This window comes from Rhinolophus hipposideros, assembly GCF_964194185.1.
Source record: "Rhinolophus hipposideros genome assembly, chromosome: 18".
Classification (NCBI taxonomy): Eukaryota; Metazoa; Chordata; class Mammalia; order Chiroptera; family Rhinolophidae; genus Rhinolophus; species Rhinolophus hipposideros.
Genome location: NC_138064.1, coordinates 48,520,775 through 48,546,380, shown reverse-complemented (window position 1 = coordinate 48,546,380; position 25,606 = coordinate 48,520,775). Strand labels below are relative to the sequence as shown.

The window sequence follows — 25,606 nt, the reverse complement described above, 5'->3', positions numbered from 1 at the left end:
CAACCTCTGTCACAGGAGGTATTCCTTCGTGGAAGGGGTATGGGCTGGAGCCTGTTACATGAACCCGAGGCAAGAGAAACAAGCTTTATTCAGAATGTGTAGGTCCTTGTCGTTACAGCAGAGCGTGTACATTAGGGAATAGCAGCAGAGAAGGCCGGGCCAGAATGAGAAGGTTGAGGAAAAACTTACATGCCAGGCTAAAGAATGTGGACTTGTCCCTGGAGAAGAGGAGGCAGAGTTCCTCTTGCATTGTCAGCTGCTAGAGCCACAGCCTATCTGCAGGACAGGTACCCTGAGCAGGGTGGGCTCGTTGGCTTTACCTGCAGGTATTTGGAATCACTTCACTCTCACTTCGTAAGCCACCGGCATCTCACCTGGACTGCTGTTGCCCTGCCCATTCTCTGTAGAGCGGGCCAGAGAGAGCTTTAGAAAGCTCACCCCTGCCCCCGCCCCACCGTGCTCGCCAGGTGTGTCCTCTTAGAAAAACACCCAGAGGCGTCGCTCTCTAAAGCTTACGAGCTTTGTACAGTCTGTTCTCTGTACGGTCTGTTCCCTGATGGCCCCCCTCTCATGTTATCTCCTATCTACTCCCTTTCTCTGTTTCCTGTGCTCCTTCTTCACCTCCCACACTGGCTTCTTTCTAAAGTTTCTCAAAAGTGCCCACTTGTTTGTGGCTCTCCATTTTGCACTTGCTCCTCTGCTGAGAGCTTCCCCCGTCCATGTCTCTCTTGATTCAGACCTTTTCCTCCCATGTCACCTTCTTAGAAAAGACCTCCCCAGAACACCCTTACCATTATCTATCTCGTTTTATCGCCACCTGACATGGTATGTGAATCGTTCATTTAAATTTTCTTTCTTGCCCATATTCCCAGCCGGTGCATGAGTTTCCTAACTTGGGGTGTGGTGGGGGGAACCCTCTGCATCTTGTTCATGCTGTTCCTGGTGCCAAGTATGTGTTCACCTGGCACATACAAGGGATTCAGTAACTGTTTGGCGAATGAGTGGGTCAGGTTTGGACATTAAATCTCCTAGTTTTGCTACTTGGGCCTGGTACTGAACCGCCTGCAGAGGGTATTCCTGCCTTCCTGTATGTCTGTTTTAAACTATGAACAGTCAGTGGGGGCCTGGTGCGGTCCCTTGCAGATACCTGATGACGGCTGTGTCATCACTCCGAGGCCCTCCTGGCTGCCATCTCACTAGTTTCTAGGAGAGCTTCTCATGGAATGAATGCAATGTCACCCAGAGATGGTTTATCAGAAATGACTAAGGACTCCAGCCCTTCCTGGAATGAAATCTTCCCACCTCTCTCTTCCCTCCTTGGTAGAAGCAGAGAGCAAGGAAGAGCTGTGACGGGTCATCTCAATCATGACTTAATCAAAGGAGGTGATCCGATTCCCAGGCAAAGCAAAATTGGTGTGATTCTGCAGCAAGCCTGAGTGTCCCTGTGTTTCAACGGGCTTTGTTGAGTGTTGCCATCAGGTACCCTAGCACAGATAACTGCCACACTGCGAAAAGGAAGTCAGAAATAGAAGCAAATTCTTTTTTTTTTTACCTCCTCTGTGTTCTTATACAATTAAATTTTTAAGATAAATTGCATAGTATCATTTGTGAGCCAGGTCACTACAAACCTGAATCAGGATAGCAGGCTGTCACCAGCGGAGGGCTGGCCCTTCACTGGCCAGTGAGAAGCTTCGGCCTCAGAGGGCGGGTGGTCGGGCTGGTTGGTCACAGGCAGAGCAGAGGCCTGGATCTGGCCTGGCAGAAGCCGCTGCAGCTCTCCTGCCTTTGGTCTTTTACTCGTGTGTGGGGGAGGCGTGGGCCCTGCCCCGTCTTCCTTTTTACTGAGTCTCAAACAGTTTAAATTGTTAGTGCTGAAACTTAGATTTGAATTCAGTTCTGCAAAACCTCAGATTCCATTGTTTTGCTTGCTGACTGTCCTGATTAAATGATGTAGGAGTCATCCAGCCATTTCTCGCGCTGCCCATCTACCCATTGAGTCAGCATTTTTGTGTTTCTCCTGGGACTCTGTTCCGTGTGTACATTTTGCCTCCTCGTGTGGGTCGCTGCGCTTTCCTTCAAATCATTTCCGAGTTCCTGTGTTTCTTCTTCTCAGCTCATTTCTGGCTTTGGGTGAGGCTCCATGGCGGACCAGCCTTCTTATAAAGAGGGAAATGGGCACAGGGCAGGAAGCAAGAAGGGAACCTGCCCTATGTGTGAGCCTGGCCGGCCCAGGCTGACCCATACACCCGAGGAATGTGTCTTGGGGTTAAAATGCCGGCCAGAGTTCTGTCCGCATGCTCTGGCCGCTGCTGGTGAGCTGTGTGCGTGCCCCAGGTCCCGGGTGCCTTGCCTACCCACTGGCCTTGCTACTTGTGTGGGGTGCTGACGAATCAGGGCCCCCTCCAGTTCTGTGGCTCCAGAGCAGGGGCATACCCAAAAGGAGGTTTGCTTCGTTTTAGCAGAGCCCAGCTTTGAGTAAACAAAAGGATGTTTAATGTTCTGCATTGAGCAGGCTCTTCTGTTTAGTCTGTAAATACCATTTCAGAATTACTTCTTAAAATAAATAGAAGCCATGGTTATATCTCATCCTTTCCAGAAATCTGAGCTTGTAGGTCAGTTTGAGGTTTGACGAAGATGCTGACTCGACTTCAGCATTTTCTGACTGGGCCCCCACGTTGTTTTTTTTTGTCACTTGCCCCCTGGTTATCTGTGCTTGATACAGGCAAGGTCTAGACTTACCTGAGACGCTCTTCTGGTTCCTGGAGCCCTAAAAGCCTGGCCCTGTGACTACTGTTGAGATTCTCTCAGGGTCCCTGAGGTTGAGAGTGGCCCGTTTACTTGACAAGATCATGAGGGACCTCAGAGGTTTGCCTTGTATGGCCCAGGCTGTCTCAGGAGACCTCTGTTCTGGAGTATTCCTTGTGCAAAGCTAAATCACCATTAATTAGTCCTAGCCTTTAATCTGCATTTGTTAATTAACCATCCTCTAATCCTTGTGATCAGAGGGAGGGGTGGGGGTGCGGGTGCTAGGTGAACTTAGTCAGTCAGGAGGGATGGGCCACCCAGCACAGTGTTTTCTCTGCCAGCATGATGCGGGTGCTAACACACAAAAGAGTGAGGTGGGGTCCATTAGGGAATGGGCTCTGGCAGCATGAGGAGCAGAGCAGGGCTGCCTGCCCTCGAGGTGAGACAAAGGGGAGAGGGCAAGGCAGAATCCGTGGACTCTCTGGGTCCGCCAGTTGGCTCCCTTTTGTGAAATATTTTCCAGAGGTGAGACCTCAAATTTTAAAGTCCGTTGAGTTGAATTTACAGCATTCAAGGCCTAACTGATCATCCCATCGCTTCTAGAAAAGGAGGCTCTGCGCCCAGCAGACATTGCGTGCACATATGCAGCCCACCTCTGCCCCCACTAACTGTCCTGCTGTTTGCTCACAGCAGCAAAAACCCGGGCAGCTGACCTGCTGGTGAATCCGCTGGACCCCCGGAATGCCGATAAAATTAGAGTTAAAATTGCTGACCTGGGAAATGCTTGTTGGGTGGTAAGTTGTTTTCTTTCTCAAGCGTTTCGGTCATGATCATGTGTTAGAAGACGCAGTTTTAAATTCACTGTTTTCCCCTTTTTAATGTGTTCCTCCGTGGTAACGCGTTCTGTTCCTTTTCAGCATAAACACTTCACAGAAGACATCCAGACGCGTCAGTATAGATCCATAGAGGTTTTAATAGGAGCAGGTTACAGTACACCTGCTGACATTTGGAGTACAGCGTGTATGGTAAGAGCGGCTTGGCCCTTTTCTTCGTGTACAGGCTCATCCCCGTCTTGCTCATGATGGGGACAGTCTTAGCATGCGGCCTGAAGCTTCCCTGACTGAAGGTTGTCCACCATGGGTGGTGAGGGGAAGGTTTTGTTTGCTGTATTGGGTGTCTTAAGAAATGAAAGAATTGTCCTGGGTTTGGGCTTGGTCTGGTCTGGTCCTTGAGAGACAATCTCTCCTCATCCCTGAAAATCAGACCCTCTGCTGTGGTGATAAAATGACTGCAGGTAATTCCTTTTGGTTACTGCAAGCTTGTTAGGTTGTATGCAGCTTCGTCCTTCGCTCATTCTGTGTCTTAGGGGAAGACTGTCCACGGCCGAAAGGCTGGAGTCCGTCACAGTGGCCTCTGACAGGCCTTTTCTCCTTATGGAGAGGAAAGGATTGCCCATTTCCAGTGTTCCATCTCTCGTCTATAAAGTGAAATCTAGAGACTGTTCTGGCTATTGCCCTGGGCTGTGCAGTCACTTGTGAGGCTGCATGTGCTGCTCTGACTGAGTCTGACCCCACAGAGTGTGGGGGTGTTTTCCTCAGGGCCCCAGGCTGCCTTCTCTTCCCCCAGTGTGCCCTGTTCATTTTCACTGCCAGTTTTGTGCATCATAAGTTTAGTTGTATCCAAATTCTCCCCCAGCACACCAGGGCATCTTTTTCTCACTTACTCCCAGCCTGTGAATTGATGAGCGATGATGAGTCCATCATCCGTAAGCCAATTTCAGTTTCTCTTTCTTGGCCCTCTTTGCTGGCCCATTCAGCACCTTCTTTGTGGGCTACACTCTGTGTGTGTGTGTGTGTGTGTGTGTGTGTGTGTGTGTGTTGATAAGGGTGGTGTTTCGTGCTTTGCTTACATTTTCCCCCCAAATTCTCTGATATTTAAATGTAAGGGCTTGTGTGAACAATGTGACACTTGCCTTCTCATTTAAAAAGGCAATGCTGAATAATTAAATTCACTGTTATTCAAAGATTAGTGTAACAATTGAGTGTGCTGGATTGTTTGGCCTCTGATGCTAAAGTAAAAGCATTGTTTAGCAGCTAGTGCTAAAACAATATTAGAAAAAGTAGATGTTTTGTGTCTTTCAAGTTGCATGATCTGAGGCAACAGATTAGGCCACATAGATCTGAAACTCTGTGCCTTTCTATTCCCACATTGCTCTGATAGATAATACCAGGTAATTTTAAAATTAAGTTTTTTAATAAGTATCAAAAACGAAGTCCTTGTGGTTGCTGGGTATGGAAAAGAATTAGTGGGATTAGTTCCTTTGAATTCAGAGACCACTGGAGAGAGGAATTAGACTCGCTCTGACTCCAGGGGGCAGGCCGAAGGGGGTGTGGGGCTCTGGGCGGCTGTTGGAGGCGAGGGCAGAAGAAAGGGAGCTTGGAACTGGTAGAGCTGCAGGGGAGAAGGGTTCTGCCTCAGGATGTGGTGAGGTCAGGCCCCATTTTCCTCAGCAACACAGAGGAGCTGTATCAGGGTTGCCCTGAATTAGACTCTGAGAACTCTTTCAACTCTGAAATCCTGTGCTTCTAATTTTGGTGTTAAATTTTGGTGATATAACCAGAAAAAATAGGACAGGATTACAGACGCAGTAGAATAATGGTGGCGCTGTCGGTACAGTTTCATACCAGACGATCTGCTTTGCCTTCCATTAGCTGTTGCTGTGCACAGCGACATACAAAACATCAGTAACTCCTAAGGGGAAGCGTTCACTTGGTCTCCTTCACCCCCGACCCCCGTCCTAAGAGGTTAAGCATGAGCTCTCTCAGTGCTGCTCATGAGGGTTTTTAAAAATCAGTTGATTTTAGGGGTGATTTTCTTTTTCTTTTTTCTGGAAGGGGCAGGCCTTCCTTGCCCACCCCACCCTCACCCCTTATCCCTGAAGGTCATGAATGAGAGGTCTCTTCTGTTCTTCACAGAGAACCTGGTAAAGATGCGGCAGCGTTTCCTCACCCCTGCCCTGTTGAAGTTTAAAAATATAACAGTATATTCATTTCATAACACAAGCTGTAATAAACTCCAGATTGACTTGGTGGTGAACCCTGGGGTCCTCTGAGTGTTACAAATGGCACCACGTCTTAGGGCGACTGTCTTACGGTAGAGATGGGCGCCGCTGCGTGGGAGCTGGTACCAGGGTGCACTGATAAGAGGCTTCTCTGGTCAGGGAGCAGAGCCGCTGTTGCTGGAAAAGGAGGACAAACGAGGCCAAGCAGCTGCCATGCACAGTTGTGGAGTCTCGTTCCCCTTGTTTTGGGGCCCCTCCAGATGTCAGTGTATGTGATCTAATCATTTTGTGTGGGTGGAGGCTTTGGCCTCTGCCCTGTGGGTCAGAGATCCCTTTCTGTTGACTCCATGGTAAGTCCGACTCAGGGCCGTGGAAACAGCCAGCCTGGCACATTTCACCAAACTTCTTTAGCCCTGGTCACGTCACAGAACTAGTCGGTGACTTTATTTATTCAGAACGGGGCCCTTTGGCATGGGAGAGCATTTCAGGAAAGAAATGTCTCCAGAACCTGAGAACGGAGGTTGTCCTAGAGGAAGGCCTTCGGAGGGTGTTAGGCCAACTGCAGGCGGAAGAATCCAAAGTTCCAAATGTTAAAAATAAATACTATTAGGCTGGCGCAAAAGTAATTGCGGTTTTTTTTAACCTTTTAAACTGCCGTTACTTTTGCACCAAGCTAATAATTATCAAGGTTACAATGGGAGAACCTTGAATGGTTTCCTAGCCGCCAGCATCAACGCAGGTCGTGAGGTCCAGAGGCTGATGCTTTGGTGGGAATGTCGGCCCTGTTCATCCCTCTCCAGAGAACCAGGACCAGGGAGCGTGATGGAGCCTCCCTCTGCCTCCTCCTTTTCTGTCTTCTCCGTTTCACCGACAGGCTGCTTTGACTTAAGGGTTTCATGGGAAATACGTGGTGCTAATCAAAACGGTCATCTTTCAAACACTCAGCTGACATATCTTACTGTTAGGCTGTAACAATATATACAACCAGATTGAAATGTTTTTGAAAATTAATTAGAGTGAGCAAGAACCCAAGGAAGGGTTCCAGGGCAGCTCTCCTTAGGGCTTCCATCCATCAGGCGGCTTGCTGGCCTTTCTCCATTAGGGTTTCACCTTGTCCTCGTGGCTTGTAAGGTAGTGAGTGGATTGCGTCCCAGGCGAGGAAGACTTTTCTGTCCATTTCGTGCACGATGCAGTTGTTCCTCTTGGACTTGTGGCCAAAGGTGAGGGTTTTTGCCCTGATCTGGCATTGGCCGATTTTTTTGTCCTTGTGGGTAAAGAGGCGCCAAGTGAGAACCTGTGCAGGCCCTGCAGCCCTTGTGCGACCACCTCCCTCTGCCAAGACCTGGCGTGCCCAGGCGCTGCTCAGATGCAGGTTTGGTTCAGGGCAGGGGTCCTGAGGTCACGAGCTGGTGGTTCCGGGCTCAGGGCACCCACCTGTGGTTTGTGCAGAGTGCGGCAGAGGTGGGCCAGCCTCAGGCAGACAGTCTCCCTAAGGGTTCCTTCCCCACACTCTGGTTGTCCGCAGAAGAAGGTGGGCGGCGGGGGGAGAGGGAGGGCAGCACCTCGGGGGGTTGGAGTCACTGACCCACAGGTCAGTGGAGGGGGATTGGGCCCCTGAGCGTCTTTCGCAAAAGCAAGACCTGATACTGAATAGAAGTAATTATGCAACAGTCAGACATGGGATTTAGTTTCTCCTTTTTTGTTTTGTTTTGTTTTTAAAACATGGCATTTGATCAGCAGAGCTAAGCAGTTGATGTCTTTATGTATTGTTATTAAACTCACGGTCCTCAGCTTTCCTGTGTGTATATGTGAGCCAGGGAAGGAGACGATCTGGTGGGAATGGAAACAGCTCGCCTCCCCCACAGGCTGCGGTGACGAGGCAGACAGTGGTCAGTCCGGAAGCCACTCGCCCACCTCAGGAGGGCTGCACCGTCATCGGGCTCTTCCTGGCCCCGGGCACAGAACTGAGCGGGCTTCTTAGGCGCTAAGTGTTCTTTTGACTGAGTCAGAAATGAATGAAATGAGGAAATTCTGAAAATAGCCCTTGGTTACTAAGACATGAAGGTCTTTGTTTCAAGAGAGTGGTAGCACCCGCCACCCAGGGGCCAAGTCAGCCTGCAGGTTGAGGGCAGGCTCGGGAGTCAGATGTGCGCCTGCATCGAGTGCTCGTCCTGCCGTGAGAGGCCAAGTGCAGGCGGCGGGGCCGGGGCTGCACATGGCAGCAGCCGACGCGCCCACAGGTCTGTTGAGCTGCTCCAACAGGGAGAGCGCATAGCCCTTACCCCAGCCAGGAAAGGAGATGTAAGAATATTTCCAAAGCTGCTTTGAACTCTTTGGAAGGAAGAAAAAAATTGGTATTGAACCCTTTTAGGAGGCTCTTTGGTTTGATTCAGACCCTTATAGAATGTGGGTCTTGCACAAGGAGAAAAGTTTGCTGACTCGGGGACCAGTCCCTGTGGGGCACTTAGCATGTCGTCTGTTGTGTCCTAGGCATTTGAGCTGGCCACGGGAGATTATTTGTTTGAGCCGCATTCTGGGGAGGACTATTCCAGAGATGAAGGTGAGTATTGCTGCCCGCTGGGTACCTGCTGGGTCTCCTGAGGGTCCTGAAATTCTGGGCACTATTATACTTTTGTACTTAAATAGAGCTATGGTTTTCAAACACCAAATTCTGGGCCCCTCCCCCCCCCCTTTTTTTTCTTTTGAGCTTGAAGCCCCGTCAGTGGCAGTGAATGGGCAGCACCTCCTGGCGGGGATGGCACTTCACAGAGCCCTTGGGCTGAGCCCGCCCGCCTTTCAGTCTTGCTGCCCACAGGCCCCAAGCCCAGGTGGCCAGGAGAGGACAGGCTGTGTGAACCCCTTCGCCTCTCTGTGGTCCCTTTGTCCACTGACCTGCTGCCCATTTTTCTGTCCTGTTGGGAGCTGAGTTTGAAAACCAGGGAATTCTGGCTTGAATTCCATCAGTAAACCTGACCATTTCCATGCTTATTTGCTTGCAATGCTGGGGTGGCCTGGGGTAAGCTGGCCTCAGTCACTGTTAATGCTCCAGGTGGTGCCTGAGGCCTGCCGGTCCCAGAAGCCTCTGCATGGGTGTGCTGCAAACATTGTTGATTTGTGTCTGTTTCTGAGTTTTTACTAATTTCAATTTTCCCCTCTTTTTTTTATCCCCTCCTTCCCCTGGCCCCTCCCATTCCCGTCTCCTTTTCTCTCCTCCATAGACCACATAGCTCACATCATAGAGCTGCTAGGCAGTATCCCAAGGCACTTTGCTCTGTCTGGAAAATATTCTCGGGAATTCTTCAATCGCAGAGGTAGTACCTCTTCTTTTTGAAAAGCGCCACGATGCAGACAGAAACGGAATAGCAGCTGCCATTTGCAGCATTAATGGTGACAAAGGCATTTCTCCTAAATTCAGAAAGCAACCCAGCAGAATTCCTGTGCTGGTTTCAAAGCTGACAGGGAAAACCACATTTCGCCTAAGCTGCGGTCACCCTGTGCCCCAGCCCATCTGGTCCCAGGGCCACGCAGGGGCCCTCAGCCCTCCAGGTCGCGCTCTGTTTCTGTCTGCGCGGGCCGTGACAGTGTCTGCATGCAGTGTACTGATTAAACTGTCGTGTGTTTCTGTTTTGCTGGCAACGTTTCCCAATGCAGATCACGTAGCATTGATCATTGAATTGCTGGGGAAAGTCCCTCGAAAATACGCTATGTTGGGGAAATATTCCAAGGAGTTTTTCACCAGAAAAGGTAACGGTATTTATATAAGCAACACTAATTTCAGCATAATCCTCTCCCAAAAGGAGAAATTATGTTTTCGCATTTGGGCAGTGGAGAAAGATCTGGACTTTCACAACCGGGGAATTCTGCTGAAGATAGCTCCCGAGAAATAAACTTGGATGAACCATCTCATATCTGTGGAATAAGAATTTTGTAAGAGACAACCTTCCTATTTCTCTCTTCCACACCTCCTCTCCTACTCTGAGCACCAATCTGTGCTCACGCAGTTATAAGAAGCGTTTAAGTGATTTTTAGAAACCAGTTTACCTTATCTTCACGTCCTCCATGTGTTCATGGAGCCCTAGAGTGTGTCTTCATTGGAGCAGAGGCGGCCTGGACCCGGGGCTTCCTGAACACTAACTGCCATCTTCTGTCTGATCTGTCTAAGCTGTTTACCGAGCGGGGGAGGCCTGTGAATCCTGTGTGCCTCAAGTCCTGACAGGGGGACCCTGTCCCCCATTGGGACCTACCTCATACTGTGCTATAGGTGACTTGCCGCAATATTGTAGCTCCATTGGGTCTTCCCTGGGTGTGCCCCTGGACAACTGTTTCTTTGCCCTGTGTAGTCCCTTATTAGTGGTCAGTTTTAACAAGCCCCCAAAAGCCCCCAGGGGATTTATAGTTAAAGACCCTCTCCCCAGTGACAGTCTTTTGTGTGAGTACAGTTAGTCTTTTTAATTTGTGCTTTTTCCGTTCAAATTTTGTTTTTTGGGAGGTGGGTTTGCAACACTCTTAAAGAACTTTTAAAGTTGGTATGAGCAGGACATGGTGTTTCTAGAAATTTCTGTAAGTCCCAGATACTCTATCTCTCCTGCTTTAGCCAAATTTGGAACACCAGATAGACTTTTTATTTTCCTATGAGGTAGCGAATTCTTACAGACTATCCTTTATTGTATATTGTGGTGATATTCAGCTAACCAGTCCTTGCTTTATTCTTTAGATTACTTTTCCCTGTTACATGCATGAGACCCAAGAACTAACCATGAGAAGATGGTGGTTTCCTGCTTTGCTTATCTGAGCGCCCTGAGCGCACTGCCAGCTTATCTGGGACCGCCCAGTGGGCAGCCTGTGACTTATGTAACGATATGCAGTTACTTTCTTATTACCTTGTCACAGGGAAAAAAATTGTCAGGTTGAAACCTGTTCTTCAGACAACCAGTATCAATATTGGTTCTGAGAATCTGGCTTTCGAGTCTGGGTCACATGAGGAAGATAGAGAGTTCCCCTCCCTCCATGCAGACTCTCACACAGGCCAAAGTAGCGGTAAGGGCAGGCAATGGCTTGGCCATTGAACTGTTTAGTGACAGAGCTGGGTTTGAGCCTGCTTAAGACAGGGGCTCATGTGGTGATGTCATTTCTGAACCACTGCTTCTAAATTAGTCTATGGGATTACCTTCAGGGTGAGTCGTCGTTACAAGAAAGTCGAGGAGGATGTGTGGGTAGCACATGGCCCAAGTAATAGCAGATATTATTGCTAAAGCAAAGTTATCCACAGGGAAACGGTATAAACTTCATGAACTTCCGGACAACAATATCACTGACAAAGCAGCCTAAGTTTCCCTAAGAAACTTCCAGATTTGAAAATGGTTAAAGCAAGGAAAGACTCTGGATTCAGTGTGGCTTGGGGGATTGTATTTATTTTAATGAGACGACCACCCCTTCCCCATTCAGTATGTGTTCAGAGCCTGTGGGAGGGGGCTTGGCCCCCAGGAGGCCTTGGCTGGTAGACGACTTACAGGGAACCCTCAGCCATATCCTTCACCCTTGTCAGGTGGGGGCAGGCGGTAGGGAGGCTGGGAGCACCCAGTCTAGTCTGTCAGGGAACAGAGAACAGCACCGACCTGCTGGTGCCCTGGGAGGAGGGAGAAGAACCAGGAGGGTACCCAACCACAGCTCCCGTCTCGGTCCAAGTCAAGAGGCTGCCTCGGTGGATCAGCAGGTCTGGCACCGGCATAAGGCATGTGGGGACCCCCGCTTCCGTCCGTTGTGTGACCACTTGCCTTTCCTCCGCTCAAGGAGCTGCTTACAGAGACTGGGCTCCTCATTTCTCTGTGTTCTTTGTGGATTGCGAACCACAGACTCTGAGCAGTGGGGAAGAAGAAGAAAAGGGACAAAAGGAGAGCCTGGAATGGTGAGGGCACGTGTGCTGGGGTGGCAGGTGTCCTGAGGCTCATGTGTTAGGCTTTGCTGCTGGTCTGAGCTGCACCTCCCTCCGGGGAGAGCAGCTGCCAAATGCCAACCCAGAAGCAGCAGAGGGCCTGCTCTCTGTGCCCCGTTGTGTGGGGGCTCTCTTCCCGACAGGCTGTGAGGGAGGCATGCTGAGCCGATGCTGCCCGGTCAGCGCTCCCTGTTCCAGGCCCTTTGTGCTGGGAGGCAGCTTCACACTGGCCTTTCTGCCAGTACCCGTGCTTTTGGGACAATGTGGGGTCTGTGCCGGTCCCCACGTGTCCCCAGATTGGAATAGAAAGTTCTTGCAGAGGACCTTGCTGTTCCATCGTCACGCTGTTACCGTGTTTCCCCAAAAATAAGACCTAGCCAGACAATCAGCTCTAATGCGTCTTTTGAAGCAAAAATGAATATAAGACCAGGTATTACATTATATAACTACATTATATCATACTGTATTATATTAAAATAAGTAAAATAAAATAGCAAAATAGTCAAATAAGAGCGGGTCTTATATTCGTTTTTGCTCCAAAAGACACATTAGAGCTGATTGTCCAGCTAGGTCTTATTTTTGGGGAAACACGGTATCACACATGTGCTAGGACCTGCGTACACAGCTCTTTTTGAGGCGATTGTTTGAAGGTTACTCTCAGAGTTGAAATGCATGTGGCATTCTTGGTCGAGATACAAGTAGACGAAAAAAAATTTGATTTGGTGTTACTGTGGGAACTAGAGTCTTTTTTCCTTCCTTTGAATGTAAGAGAGAATTTATGACTAGGCAAGAAATCCCCTAAAATGACTGGGAATTGGGACTTGAGTTCTTTCCTAATTATTGTTTGTTTATCGTAACTGTGGAAATCAGAAGGGTTTTAGGGTTTGTACAGAAGTCACAGGAATAATATGATGAATGAGGGGCCTGTCATGAAAATAGATTTTACCATGTCCCTCAGGATGACCTGCATGATTTGTCACAAAAAGATGTGTTTGTGCATTCCTCCCTAAGTAATGTGTGCGCAGGTGCGTTTTGGAAAAAAATAGGATCTTAAATGTATCCGTTGAATTTTTCCCCCCAGAATATCTTTGTGCCAGAACTGCTACTAAGAAAAGCAAAATGGAAATTTGCTATTAATTTGCTTACATCACATCGGAAAGCAGCCAGGGATCTCAAGGGAGTGAACTGCAGGTTTTCCTGCTCTGTGTCCTCCTGGTGGGCAGCAGATTTCATCCCACTGCGAAGACAGGGAGCAAGAGTGGGTGTTAAAGCTAAAAATCACGTCTGTCCTGTGAGGTGCCTGACACCCAGCTGGGCCTCCGGGAAGGGTCAGCTCACGGCCAGTCTCCTCGGTGTGACCTGGCCTGTGGCAATAACTAGAAAAGTTTCCTCATACTAGTGGGTCTAAGCTCTCCTCTTGGAAGCCGAGCTCTGTGAGAACAGGACTGGGTTTGTCTGGGTTACTGCTGGATCCCCGGAGCCTGGATTAGGGTGTGTGTGCCTGGTGAAGAGTGGGTGTATTTAGTTATTAAGTTTAAAAACATTAATCTATATCCCATCTTCGCTTTGGGTGGATGCCTTTGTTAGCTAGAGCAGAGTGAAGGTATATTCCACTTTGCCTGGGACAGCCCTCGTCATCTACTCGCTGTCTGGTGTAATTACCCTCTCACTCTTTCTTAGGTCCCTGTTTGGAGGCTGCAGGAAAAAGCCCCTCTGCTCCTCAGCTAGTGTTGTGGAGGACAACAGGGTGTGACAGGGAAGCTGCTGTGTCCTGGAGTGACACAGAACACACAGCAAAGGCATTTTGGAAAATAAACCACATGCCACAACTGATCATAGGTTTGAACTACTATTTCCATCATTTAACTTTGAATTTGAACATATGATGCAAAAATATGAAGTTGTTATAACAGGTTCAACTAAATTCTATTATAGTTCATCCCATTTATTCCTGTTATTTATTATGATCTACTAGTTAGTGAAATGTTTATTTTTACCATATGCATCAACACAACACTGGAATTCTTTTGAAGTTATTTTGTTTTGTGCTTTGTACCAGGTTTTTTGTAACAGCTTTATTGAGAGATAATCTACATTATCATGCAATTCACCCTTTTAAAGTGTACAATTCCGTGGTTTTAAAAATATTCACAGAGTTATGCAGCCATCACCACTAATTTGAGAACATTTTCATTCACTGTGTCCACTGGTCCTCACTATTCTCCCCACCCTCAGCCCCCAGCAGCCACTAACCTACTATCCTTCCCTGGATTCGCCTCTTCTGGACATTACATATAAATGCAGTCACACAGTGTGTGGACTTTTGTAGTGGCTCCTTGCATTCACTGTGATGTTTTCAAGGTTCGTCCATGTGGCAGCGTGAATCAGTGCTGTCCTTTTAGGTACAGATGCACTTACTACATTTGGCATTTCTATCAGTGATAGGCATTGTTGTTTTCGCTTCTTGGCTATTTGAATAATGTTCCTATGAAAATCAATGTCTGAGTTTTTATGTGGATATGTGTTTTTGTTTCTCTCAAATGCACACGTGTGATAGTTGAAGTACAAAAGTTTTCATTTTGATGAAGTCCAATTTTCTACTTTTTCTTCGGTTGCTTGTGCTTTTATGTCACATCTAAGAACCATTACCTAATTCAAGTTCATGAAGATTCATTCTGTTTTCTTCTAAGAATTTTGTTTTAGATCTTACGTGTAGGTCTGTGATCCATTTTGAGTTAATATTTATATGTGTGGGAGGTAGGGTTTATATAGATTTACTATTTTTTTATTACAGTATTTACCAACATGTACTTTGTAGGAATTTGTTCAGATTTCTTGTGTTTTGCTTTGTACCAGTAAATTACTTATTGATAGTTTCTACGTGTATGCTGTTAAAATTTATTCTCATCTATTTTATGTCATAGGTTTTTTTCCTAGTTACCAGTATTCCCTGAAATACACAGGCCAGGATTTGCCTCCATCGTCCCCCGTGTGTGCTGTGAACCCTCACATGCTTATATGTTTAATTGTGGAATATTATAGTTTCATGGACAAAATAATATATTTCCCTTTGCAAATCACTTAAAAGAATATTTAAGAGAAATCTAATGGAAGCACTTAACTTTTTTCCTTAAAGAGTAATGTAGTAATCTGGGACTGGCAGGTACAGTCGCGTCCGAAAGCCTTTTCTCTGGAGGAGGAGTCCTCCTCCTTGGGACCTGTTTCCTGTCCCTGGTCCGGGGCCTGGCTGGCAAGGTGATTCTGCACCACCAACACCCCCCCCCCCCCCCCCCGCCCCGTGACTGTAGGAGGCAGGGCACCCGCCTAGTGAGTAGCCTGGTTGCTCTCTTGTTTGCATGCGTGTGTGATGCTGAGTTAGAGTTAAATGATATTCAGTATTCTTTAAGAAAGAAAGGCTGCAGGTGGTTTAAAAAGTAAACACAGTCATAATTATGTGTCTGGCTATTTCCAAAATTTGTGTCAGCAAAACCTATCTTGTTATATTTTGCTAAGAGAAAAAATTGTCACAGCAAAAGTTCTTTAACTTGTTAGGTAGCTACTTTATTTTTATTTCCTATAAGTGGTGGTAGTGGACGGAGCTGTTTCTTGTGTGTTATACGCAGGACTGGAGCTGGTAAATGGGCTCGGCCCAGACTCGTCAGGAGAGCCTGTGCTTGGCATTTCTGCTCCAGTAGATAGAGAAATTTGGGAGCTTAGCGTTTATTTGTTTTAGGGAGGAGGGGAGATTATTTTAAGAACTTTATTTTCTGGTAGATTATACTTTAGAATTTGTAAAGGAGAGACTAAGAGAAAGCTATAAATCAGTGTCAAAGTGGCCTCTTTTTTACATCCTTAGTTATCGGAGTTCTGTTCAGCTAGCCTTCAGATGGTTCTCAATGGTGGTGGTTCTGTAATTTAGCTGTCAGTTTGTGTCGTGGGAGGAGGTGAGCAGTGTCTCCCTACTCCGCCATCTTGACTGGAAGCCCCTTAGAGTTTGTTTTTAAGTAACCTTTATCAACTATAAAAGGGCATTTCTTCTTATCATTGAATGAAATGTAAGAAGTTTTACATACAATCATAGAGCCTGGGCGAGTTTATTTCCTGTTTTTTTCTTGGTATTATAGTTTTCCCACCTAGCTACATAATCCACATATGTTTCGAGGCAATTCAGCATTCTCTTATATGGCAGTATTTATGTATGTTAATACCTGTCGGTGCTTAGGGTTATTTTGCATGTTACCCTATTAATAGACAGCATGTTTGCACATACAGGTTTTTATGTGTGATTACCTGGCCAAAAGTATATTATATATTTTATTTTAGGCTGTTCTTTGGGAAATTTTTTTAAATCAGTTTATAGTGCTGCTAATTAGGTTTTTCTGAATAAATCGTTTTTCATAGCCTCCCAGTATTGTATAATTTTCATCACAATTATACAGATTTTAAGGCATCTATATGGTAAAGTTGCTCTCTTTTCACTGAAGATTGTACTTAATTTGATGCCTGTTGATGGATTTTAGTTAGTATAAAAACTGGCACTACATTCCTCTGTTGTTCTGAGCAGTTCCATTCTTTCCCAAATCTTCAGAGTAGTTATTGCAATAAGTCAGAATAGATGATGTAAATAAAGCTCTCTCCCTTTTGCAGAGGATTTGTTGTAGCACGTTAAGTGTGAGCGTCCTCAGTTTGCTTTAGCCTTTAGCCTTGCTCTGGTGAGATCAGCTGCCACTATAAAATCAGAGCAGCAGTGCCGGAAATGCAGAGAGAGAGAAACAGGCTCATGACGAAGCTGGTGTTTGCCGGTGCCTGCTTTCCGTCCTCATGGGCACTTGAAGGTCATGCTCGCGATCATGTGTAGACCAGTTTTGGCTTCTGTTCTTTTACTGCCAAATACTGTACCATGTCACTTTCCCCATGTTTAAGTGATATTAAATAATACTCATCAAAGGGGTGCACCATAGTTGTTGTTTTTTTTAACACCATTCTCCATTACTGTTTGAAATTTTGCAAGTATATATTATTTTGCAGTGAGCATATATTGGGGGTGGGATAGTGGGTGCCAGGGTGTTTCCTTAGGCGGGATTCCTAGAACTGAATTTCCAGGTGAAAGGATGGCCGGCCATTCAGTGAAGGCTCGGACCTTGTTCTCATGGAGCCTGTTTCCTTCCACAAGAGGGAACTCGCTTCTCTGAGATGGCAGGTCCCCTTTCTGTGTAAAAACAGCCGTGCCCTGCGCTGGAGCCGTGGTCACGTCTCCCAGCCTCACGTGGGCGCCAAAAGCTTAATTTACACGCCAACCCCTTTAACAGGAAACAGTCTCTAAAGACTTCCTTGTTTAGAATCTGTGTCCGTCGTGGTTACTGTGTAGACACAGCAGTTCCTAGGAAAGAATACAGGCCCAAAGAAAGGTCCTTGTGGATTACAGGCCATTTCTTCTTTTGTGTTGGTAATTTTCTGTGATGCTGTTTTATTTTCTTGAATTAAAGAAAGAGGAGGGGTGTGTTTCTAATTGAGTTGACTAAATGGGTGAACCAGACCAAGCCCCTGAAAAGGGCTCCCGAAGCACATCACGAGAACGCTGAGCATGTTGGTTAGATGGTAACAGGTGAAACGGGGAGAGAACTGGCCCCTGCATGAGGTGTGCGCGTGGTGCTTGCATGCGTCGGCTCTGGGCCCGAAAGGGTGTGGGGAATGGGGTGCAGCTTGTCTGTGGGAGCTGCTGGGGCAGACACTTGTAGGCCCCCAGGGGCACCTCTCTTTGGCAGTGGGGTAAACTTCTAACAGCTAGAGAAACCGAGTTATTTACAGTGAAAGTTATCCTGACCTTTTGGCAGTTTGGCTTAAAAATAACTTTTTCTCCCATTAGGAGAAGGGCTATTACAGGTACAGACCAGTTTACTAGCTGTGAGTCATTCTGTTGTGTCAGTCAGGGCTGTTTGCGTTGATACTGCAGGCGGCACATGGTGACAAGAATAACTTCACGGTTTACAAACTGATGTCCTGATTTCGGACTTTAACACAAACCAATGGCATTTGGTTCGGTTTGGTGGCTAGCTGTGCTGTCAAGTATTGTTGCCACTAATTACTTGTGGCTATTTACATTGAAACAAATTGAACTTCAGTTCTGCGGTAGCTCAAACCACATTTCAAGTGTTCAGAAAGCTACACAGAGCTCCCGTGTTAGGCCGTCCAGATAAAGCACATCTCTGCCATCACAGAAAGTTCTCTGGACTAGCATTGCTCTCGAGGAAAAAATCCCCTTTCCTTTGCATGCTAACATGCGAAAGGAGTTTAAATCGTGTGTATCTTAAAGTTTTTCTCAGCAAATATGCAAGTTGGAAAAGATGCCAACCAAGCTGGAGTGAGGTGCCTGCAGTGGCCTTTGCAGATGAGAGCCCTCGGGGCACGTGCCGCAGGCTCTGATTATCGAAAGAAACCTAGAACTGATGTGAATGAACTGTTCCTATTTATTTATTTATTTATTTATAAATGGACCTCGAGATTTAATTTTTTTTTTATTGGAGAAGGGGAACAGGACTTTATTGGGGAACAGTGTGCACTTCCAGGACTTTTTCCAAGTCAAGTTGTTGTCCTTTCAGTCTTAGCTGTGGAGAGCGCAGCTCAGCTCCAGGTCCAGTTGCTGTTGCTAGTTGCAGGGGGCGCAGCCCACCATCCCTTGTGGGAGTCGAACCGGCAACCTTGCGGTTGAGAGGACGCGCTCCAACCAACTGAGCCACGGGAGCTCAGTGGCAGCTCAGCTCAAGGTGCCATGTTCAATCTTAGTTGCAGGGGGCACAGCCCACCATCCCTTGTGGGACTCGAAGAATTGAACCCGCAACCTTGTGGTTGAGAGGATGTGCTCCAACCAACTGAGCCATCTGGGAGGCAGCTCAGCTCAAGGTGCCATGTTCAATCTTAGTTGCAGGGGCACTGCCCACCATCCCATGCGGGACTCGAGGAGTTGAACCGGCAACCTTGTGGTTGAGAGCCCAGTGGCCCATGTGGGAATCGAACCGGCAGCCCTCGGAGTTAGGAACACGGCGCTCTAACCGCCTGAGCCACCGGGCTGGCCCCGAACTGTTCCCTTTTAAATGAACGCCTGTTTACATGTGCTTGAAACATGACACACTCACATGTACACGTGATGACTGTTGTGTGAGGAGAAAAGCTGGCCTTATGTCTGTCACACGCTGCCGAGCAGGTAGGTACCTGCCTCACTGGCACGAGGCTGCCCGGCCCGGCAGCGGGAGTTTTCCTGACAGTGTGTTTCTCCCCGTAGGAGAGCTGCGGCACATCACCAAGCTGAAGCCCTGGAGCCTCTTCGACGTCCTTGTGGAAAAGTACGGGTGGCCCCATGAAGACGCTGCACAGTTTACAGATTTCCTGATCCCGATGTTAGAAATGGTTCCAGAAAAACGAGCCTCAGCTGGCGAATGCCTTCGGCATCCCTGGCTGAGTTCTTAGCAGATTCTACAAATACAGCATTGTGAGCTAGCAAATGTTTCCCAGTACATTGGACCTAAACGGTGACTGATTCTTTAACAGGATTACAAGTGAGCTGGCTTTCTCCTCAGACCTTTGTTTTGCTTTGAGGTACTGTTGTTTGACATTCTGCTTTTGTGCACTGTGATCCTGGGGAAGGGGTAGTCTTTCGTCTTCAGCTTAGTAGTTTACTGACCCACTTTCTTCTGGAAACAATAACACGTCTCTAAGCATTGTTTCTTGTGTGACATTCAAATGTCAATTTTTTTGAACGAAAAATACTTTCCCTCTTGTGTTTTGGCAGGTTTTGTAACTATTTATGAAGAAATATTTTAGCTGAGTATATAATTTGCAATCTTAAGAAATTATCAAGTTGGAACCAAGAAATAGCAAGGAAATGTACAATTTTATCTTCCGGCAAAGGGGACGTCATTCCTGTATTATAGTGTATGTAATGCACCCTGTAAATGTTAATTTCCATTAAATGTGGGATGGGGACACTGATTTCAGAAAAGCTACCCAGTGTGGAGTGCTTTGTAGCCTGAGTTGCATGTAGCAGACTTTGCTCCAGGGAGTTGTGCAAACTTTTCATTCCGTAACGGTCCTTTTTCATTGGATTTTAAACAGAGTGGTTCTGGTTATGTCATTCCCTATATGGCACTTTAAAGAAAGAAAGGACATACTTCACATTCTCAAGTACGTATTATAGTTTAGCACCCCCTTCCTGTTTTTGCATATTTTAAAAGTACTTTTAAGGAAAACCAGCAATTTCCCCTTAAAAATGCGATGGCCTGGTACCATGTGGTGTTGCCTCGTAGAAGCACTGTAAGTTAACTCGGCAAAGATTAAACTGGACGAGAGAAACATGTTCGGTGTGTGGAATGAAATTACATGTATGTTGGGAAATCTTGCTCGTCTGTCTAGAACCAATATTATCCAGTTTGCAGTGCAGTGAGCCAAATATTACCGTCTCAGAGGTAACAGTGATCGAGTTCATTCCGGAGGCAGTTTTAGGTGTGGCTTCAGTGTTTTACTAGCTTTTTGATTGTCACTCCATGCACTGAAGTTGAGAAAATGATTTCCCCTTGCAGGTTGCACACAATTTTGTTTATGCATTTCCTTAAAATTGTAGAAACCAGGACACAAACCATAGTAGGCAATACAATTTTAGAATGTAATAAATAGAGGTGTATTTAGCCTCTTTTAGAAGTGAGTGAATGCCAGTTGTTTTTTAATTTTACATTCATTGAGGTGCCTCCTTTTTCTTAACTGTCCATTAACATTTATCCATATGCCTTTGCAATAATTAGATTGTGAAAAGATAACAAGTGTTGTAACAATAATCCATTGTTTGAGGTGCTTGCAGTTGTCTTAAAAATTAAAAGTGTTTGCAGTTTTTTTTTTCCAGACATCGCTTTGGTCATTGGCCTATATTTGAAGCGATAGAATCAACAAACGTGCTATCCTTTTAGTATAGTGTAACCAAAACTAAAGGGCAGACCAGCGTTGCTGTGGCAGGAAAGGTAGTTCTGTAACATGAGTTAAGGCTTATTATCAGGATATCATTCATTGTTTTGTCAGGGTAAAGAAGATGGATTTACAAAAGATGCTGTAGTATAGATTTAATACCTAGAATTTCAGTGATCGTTTTTCATTCACGTTTCATCAAAAACATGAATTACATTTTGTTTGAGCATTGTGAATTTTCTTTTTCTTTTTTCAGTGTTTACTGTGAGGGAACAAAACACGTCATCTTTTAGGAGTTAGCATTATGTCATGTATCACTGAGGTCAAACATGCTGTTCATTTAGGAAGTGTGCTTCTGAGTTTTTCTAATGAGGCTGTGGGTTACCACGTAGCTCCTGACAGGTGGCGGCTGTAGGCCAGTGATGCCATCCACCATTTCCGTAGGAACCACTCTTACAAGAACTGCAGGGTACAATTATGTCTTCTCTGAGTCTAAATATTTTTATTAGGGCTGTAGCACACTTGAATGAAAGTTGTATAATGCAGTTTTGGCTGTTAGGAAATAAACTATATTATGGAGTTTTGAAAGGATCTGTCCCTTATGATAAAATAGCCTAAATAGTTTATTGTAAAAAAACAATTGTTCTAGAAGGAATCTGCATCTGTATTGGGCATGGTATGGTTTTCAGCAGATCCCTGGTGGCTTGATGGTTGTGCATATCAGCTGAGAGAAGCACTGATTGTGCAAACGCTGGAGCCCGCTGGGTTGAATGCTCTAGCCTTCCTCTCTAGTCCATGTGAAGCCTTCATGGAACGTGGCCAGCAGTGGACCGCTATGTGGTTACAACAGATTCACAAGCTGGCTGGCAATGAGAACTGCCCCAGGGCAGAAAAAAAGTGCACATAGGTGCTTCAAAAAAGCATCCATTTCTTAGGTGAAAACTGATTTACTGACTTGCTTCTTCCTGTAGCTGGATCATACAGACATAACTAGTTAATAGAAAAAAACAACTGTTTCTGCTGGAGTAGAAAACTTCAATTCAGTTTGTATTTACAGTTGAAATTAATTCTTAAACTCCACTTTTTTCCACTAATTTTTTTTAACGTTAATGAAATTTTGGTAGAAGACAGTATTTGAGAGTGTATATGTATCCTTCATTAAGGAGTCAAAGAATTATATAAAATTCTTCAGTTTCTATAAAGCTTCTCTATACATTATGTAGTAGGAAAATTTAAAACTACGAGGAATTAAAAATCCTTTAAAGAGATAAATATTGATATTTCACTATGCTAGTTAACTTTGTTCCGTTTGAAACTATCAGCATGGATGGTAAAGCCATTTTTTCTTGGACAAGAGTTGCTGTAGTGAATGCCATGAGAATTTTGTTTGATAAAGGAAATGATGGTAAAGTTGACCTAAGTTCTTTTAAAACTTGAAGCTGATTAGGATTGATTCCTAAATACAGCTGTATTAATGTACTATCATTAGCTAATTTTCAAAAGGAAATGGAAATTAAAAGTGTAAAACATGACCTACGATACTGCCAAATCTTAGTCATTTTAGTGTTTACTTTTTTCACCAATGCACAGAATTTGTATACTGTGCCAAATTGCTATGTAATTGGATGGTGGAAGACATGCTGACAGATATGGTCATTACTATTGGTTATATGCTTAATTAATCCTCCTGAGAGGCAGAGGACAAAATAGTAAGAATTTTTTTATTTTCCCCAAAATAGCTAGCATTTTATATTTCAGCAATAAAATATTCACTTGAGAGGCCGTTTTCATTTCACTTGAGAGAGCTAAGAATAATGCCTTTTTCATTTAATTTTGTACACAAAAGAAATTTTAAAAATTTCCTGCTACTTTTTAAAGTAGTATAGCTAGACAGTAAATGTTAATTTAAGGTTTCCAAGTAATTTTGATTAATCAATAGGACATTTCAGTTATGTTTTAAAATGTACAAATTAGATTGTTCCTGTGTTTTTTAGGCAAACTACTCCGTATTTTCAAACACTTGTTGTAAATTACAATCTATAACTTTTCTGTGGAATGCTTTAATGGTATGGGTTCATTTTGTATTCAAACATAATTCAATGTACAGAGCTCTGTCACCTCATAGTTTCTTTCTCATGGCTCTCGCTCCTGCCAAAACGACCAGCAGGAACGTCACAAGTGCAGGCCTCACTACCGCCCCCGACGCCTGCTAGCCCAGCTGAGGTAGTAGTCGCTAAAGAAAATGGAAGGCTCCTTATAAACCATACTGGAAAATATAACTTCTGTAAAAACACTTGCTTAAACCCCAATCTCAGAAGTTGTACAGGACAATTTGGTAAAACTGACATAATTGTGATTTATTAACATGAATTAAAATGCCCAACCAGTGCTTCAATGTGACAGTATATTTAAAATAAAAAAGAAATTAAAGGCCATATACTGTACTACTTTCACAAAGATCACACAGTTTTGCAGACCTGTCATATGTACAATGCTATATATCAAATGAGAAAAGCTGTAAGCGATTATTATATATGCAAAAGAAATGCAGTATTTACAGTTTGTCAGGAGACATTAAAAATCATCTATACATTAAATTACATTTTGTTTGTAAATAACCGATAAAACAAAATGAGCCATGTCCACACCAAACTATAAAAATTTGTATTGTGTTTTTTATATCTAAGATGCACTCACAGAACTGCTGAAGGAAAAAAATGAAAATCCTCCTAGTGCCATTACTTAGGTTTGTACTTAATGCATATGTATAAAATAATATAGAAAACATCCACTAAATGAATTTTAACTGCAACAATAAAATTTAAAGGTCATGTAGCATCAATTCTACTGCCAGAAAAATAGCTGGAATGTTCACTTACAAAATAAAGATACCTACTACTGGTTTAATAGCACATTTTTAAAGGAATTTTAAAAAGCAAAAATGGGAAAGATACAATGAAAGCACTGGTTTTTTTTTTTTTTATACAAAGTTTCATGTACAAGCTTTAAAAAGTACCTTAACAGGTACATATGAAATATACAGTTTATCTTACAGAACATTTTAAAAAATGTTTTTGGAGTCCATTTTAATGCCACCCCGAACCATGGTAATTGTTCTGAAATGTTGGTGGCACCTGTGCTCTGTGGATTGGTATCTGTCCAGGTACTGGCGATGCCTGCTGAGGTCCCTGAACCCCGTGTGGCAGGGCCACAGAGCCCGGGTGGGGACAGAACCCTGAAGCAGTCGGTGTTGGAATACTGTTTGGTCCTTGGGGCTGGAGGTGAGGACCTGCGACCGGTAGTGGACAGTGTGGCCCCGTGCCCGACGGCTGGTGCTGGGCTCCGGGCCCCAGAGTGGTGTGGTGCGCGGCTTGTGCGGGGTAAGGGGGCACGGCGGGGTGCGCGCCGGAAGGGAAGAGGGGCGGTCCTTGATGGGGGGGGTGGTGCCCGGCGGCCAGCACCCCGGCGGGCGGCGGGGGCGGCGGCGGGGGCGGGGCCGGGCTCACCACGTGCTGGTGCTGTGCGGGGAGGCCAGGGAGGCCGGGCGCGGGGTGCGGCGGCGGGTGGTGCAGCGGCGCCGGCGCGGGTGGCGGCGGCGGCGGGGGCAGGTGGTGGCCAGCAGCGGGGGAGTGCATGTGCGCCCCGGGGGTGACGGCGTGCACCGGCCCCACGACGTGCGCCTGCGCCGCCGAGTGCTGCTGGTGGGAGCCGGGCGGCTGCACGAGGTGCGGGCCTGGAGCGGGCGGCGGCGGCGGTGGCGGCGGGGCCACGGCGGCGGCCGTCTGGTGGTGCACCGAGGGGTTCTGGGGGGGCAGAAAGTGGCCCGGAGCCACGTGGTGACCCGGGACGGCTGGCTGGCCGGCGGTGCCTGGAAGTGCTTGGTTTGGTCCTGATGTAAACACAGTTTGCGGGGCGAGGCCGCCTTTCAGCTGGCTGTAGGCCGGGAAGCTGGCGGAGGGCTGCTGGCTCGGGTAGTAAGACGAGGCGGGGGGCGGCGGGGGCGGCGGGGGCGGGGCCGCGGGCGGCAGGCTCGGCGGGGTAAACTGACTGTAAGCTGCCGACGACTGTCCTGAGGGCGTCTGTGTGAACAGCGCCGCCGGGCTCGCCTGCTGCGCGCCGGCTTGAAGGTTCTGTGCTGCTGGATAGAAGCTTCTCTGCGGCTCCCGCTGAGCTGTCCCGACTTGAGGCGACTGGCAATGGTGCGGCCGGTAGGGAGACCCCAGCTGCTGGGCGGGAGGCTTTGGGGAGAGGTAACCGTGCTGGGCAGGCGTGTGGGGCGTCGAGGGCTTTGGAGGGTTCTCTGTGTGCGGGGACGGCGGGCAGTGCAACTTGAGGGGCGCCGAGGGCAGCTTCTGTGACAGCTGCTGAGGAGGGTGCGCCTTGGACAGGGCGTGGGGGGGACTCAGTAGCTGCGGCGCTTGGAGTTCTGCTTTCAGGGGAACACCGTTCTCAGCTTCCGACACAGGAGCTGCCGCCTCCCAGCGGGAATCGGCTTTTGTGAGTGTTTTCCCATGCGGCTGGGTAGGAATTACAGGTCCCGGTGAACCAGGCTATGAAAAGGAAACAGGTCACGTAAACTACTGCCATAAACGTAAGAAACATTTCATGTACATTGAGGTTTGTTACACTGGTATTTAATGTTATTTTAGTACTGATTGTAAAGGGGTCCGGAATAAGCTAGGTTTGCGGAGTCAATCACAAAGGCACTTCAAGTTCTGGAATGAGCGGCAACTGAATTCCCTGAATTTTTACTGAAGACAGTTAAACAAATACTGGATTTTTAATATTAATCTGCCTTGCCCCCCTAAGCAATGAAACATGTTTGGGAGCCTTACTCTGAAAGAACGCTACTAACCCTAAACACTTAGCAAGTGTCAATTCCATAATTGACATTTCTGTACCCAATCTAATGATAAACT

At 46.4% G+C, this 25,606-nt stretch overlaps 2 protein-coding genes across 23 annotated transcripts in view; one reads left to right on the top strand and one right to left on the bottom strand.

Annotated features, from left to right (window-relative positions):
- The window catches only part of SRPK2 (SRSF protein kinase 2), a 214,460-nt gene extending 193,831 nt beyond the window's left edge, over nt 1-20,629 (top strand). For 9 of the 20 annotated variants that reach the window (XM_081079977.1, XM_081079972.1, XM_081079987.1 and 6 more), the window contains 5 exons: nt 3,436-3,539; nt 3,663-3,770; nt 8,297-8,366; nt 9,025-9,117; nt 19,018-20,629. In XM_081079977.1, coding sequence (XP_080936103.1) covers nt 3,436-3,539; nt 3,663-3,770; nt 8,297-8,366; nt 9,025-9,117; nt 19,018-19,202 — 560 coding nt within the window. In that variant the 3' untranslated portion in view covers nt 19,203-20,629. Of the gene's footprint in view, nt 1-3,435; nt 3,540-3,662; nt 3,771-8,296; nt 8,367-9,024; nt 9,118-9,457; nt 9,551-19,017 lie in introns of all 20 variants that reach the window. The other 11 variants (XM_081079988.1, XM_081079985.1, XM_081079980.1 and 8 more) reach the window with 4 other exon arrangements.
- A 2,442-nt stretch (nt 20,630-23,071) lies between these two features.
- Nucleotides 23,072-25,606, bottom strand: part of KMT2E (lysine methyltransferase 2E (inactive)) — a 76,359-nt gene continuing 73,824 nt past the window's right edge. For all 3 annotated transcript variants that reach the window (XM_081079969.1, XM_081079971.1, XM_081079970.1), the window contains one exon: nt 23,072-25,237. In XM_081079969.1, the coding sequence (XP_080936095.1) occupies nt 23,774-25,237 (1,464 nt within the window). In that variant the 3' untranslated portion in view covers nt 23,072-23,773. The remainder of the gene's footprint in view (nt 25,238-25,606) is intronic.